The sequence below is a fragment of the Clupea harengus genome, chromosome 19 (assembly GCF_900700415.2).
Source record: "Clupea harengus chromosome 19, Ch_v2.0.2, whole genome shotgun sequence".
Taxonomy (NCBI): domain Eukaryota; kingdom Metazoa; phylum Chordata; class Actinopteri; order Clupeiformes; family Clupeidae; genus Clupea; species Clupea harengus.
The window spans coordinates 19239500-19241033 of record NC_045170.1 but is presented as its reverse complement, the minus strand read 5'-3'; the positions used below and the strand labels follow the sequence as shown (position 1 = coordinate 19241033).

Genomic DNA, 1534 nt, shown 5'->3' with positions numbered 1-1534 from the left:
GTCTTCATCATGGGTCATGCTATCGAAGAAGGGTTCCCTGTATGAATAATTCAACAATTGTATAACAACTTTTTAAGAACCATACATTGTACCATATATTGGCGAGTATTCGTGTACATGATTGAGTATTTTCTGCAATGCAACTCTCCACTTATAAGTGGCTATGCTAATACAGCTGCAACCCTGTTCATTACTACACTGTGTACGGCTTGCTGGTGGAAAGTGGCTGCTTGCTGGACCCTAAACAAGGTTATAGAAGTCTCGATCATCTTCAGAATTAAAAGCGAAATCTCTTCGATTATATCAATCTAGAAGATGATTTCTGGCTTTATATAATGTATGATTTTCTTTTGCAAACTGGAATTATCGGCTATAAAGAGAACTTGCTAATATGTTCCTAATTTAGACCAACCACCAATGAGTACTAAAAACTATCCGAATCAATCAGCTGACTACACTGACAGCTGTTTCCTATCGAACTCGTTCAGTTTAGTAACTCCAGAGAATTTCTGAATATTAGACGGGCTCTGAACACGTACGGGACTGTAAACAAGCTAACTAGCTAGCTCTAAGTTATAAACAAACTGTACAGAAGAGGATATTACGTCCTACTCAAGTCTTTGACTTTACCTTGGACAATGGCGCCCATAAGGGCCTCCGGGAACCCCAAAAAATCCACGAAAAAGGTCAAATATGCTCATTTAAGGCGAAACTTCAGGGTAAATGTGATTTCATTCCATACGCTTGGTCAACAGAAGTGAAGTGTCAACGGTTACGTCATGTCGTAAAACATTGAACTTACGACATAACCATGACGCAAACGCCTTGACAGCTTCGTTTTTACAGTAACGCAATAAGTGAGCATTATGAAAGTGGACCAAGAATAATTTGGAAACTTGATACAATAAGTGTAGGCAATGCCTGTTATTTTTAAGCATGTGTTGGTGAAACCGTAATCTGAAACAAAATCCTGATATGAAAGTATATCTCGTAAATGGTACCCTCTACAGAAATGAGATTCTAGCGGATTTCTAATCAAAAGCTGCGCATTCCAGCCACGGACAGCGTGCGACATTACTTCTTGAGATTCATTTGGGACAAATGAATCACCCCGTCGACCACTTTTTGACTTGACATTTTGTAGATTTAAGTCGCAGCATTATAAAACTCCTATGCACACACACACACACTAATTGATATGGTCAAGTCAATTTATCATTTTGTATTGAACCAATTATGTTTCCACATCAGTATACTGTACAGAACTTGAAGTGCCCCCTATGTATGATCGCGTGAAAAACTTCCGCAGTCCACCGGTCAGCCTGTGACTCACACTTCGAGTGAAGACGATTTAAGGGAAACCCATTATCTAGTAGTTTGGATTCAATGTCATACTTACAATACGGTTGAGCCTAAAATAGAAGTACTGATGTAAGAATCCAAGCGGGTTATCCTAAGCACTGAAACACATTTTAAGGTCTACAGAACACCAAACCGTCAGACAAATTCACCAAACTCAAATGATGTACAAGAA

The 1534-nt window shown here is 39.0% G+C and overlaps 1 protein-coding gene across 1 annotated transcript in view; it reads right to left on the bottom strand.

Annotated features, from left to right (window-relative positions):
* Positions 1-783, bottom strand: part of hax1 (HCLS1 associated protein X-1) — a 5111-nt gene extending 4328 nt beyond the window's left edge. The window contains exons 1-2 of the mRNA XM_012828908.3: positions 631-783; positions 1-37 (exon numbers count right to left, since the gene is read on the bottom strand). The exon at positions 1-37 is cut by the window's left edge and continues 211 nt beyond it. Coding sequence (XP_012684362.2) covers positions 1-37; positions 631-701 — 108 coding nt within the window. The 5' untranslated portion in view covers positions 702-783. The remainder of the gene's footprint in view (positions 38-630) is intronic.
* Between the last annotated feature and the right edge of the window lie 751 nt (positions 784-1534).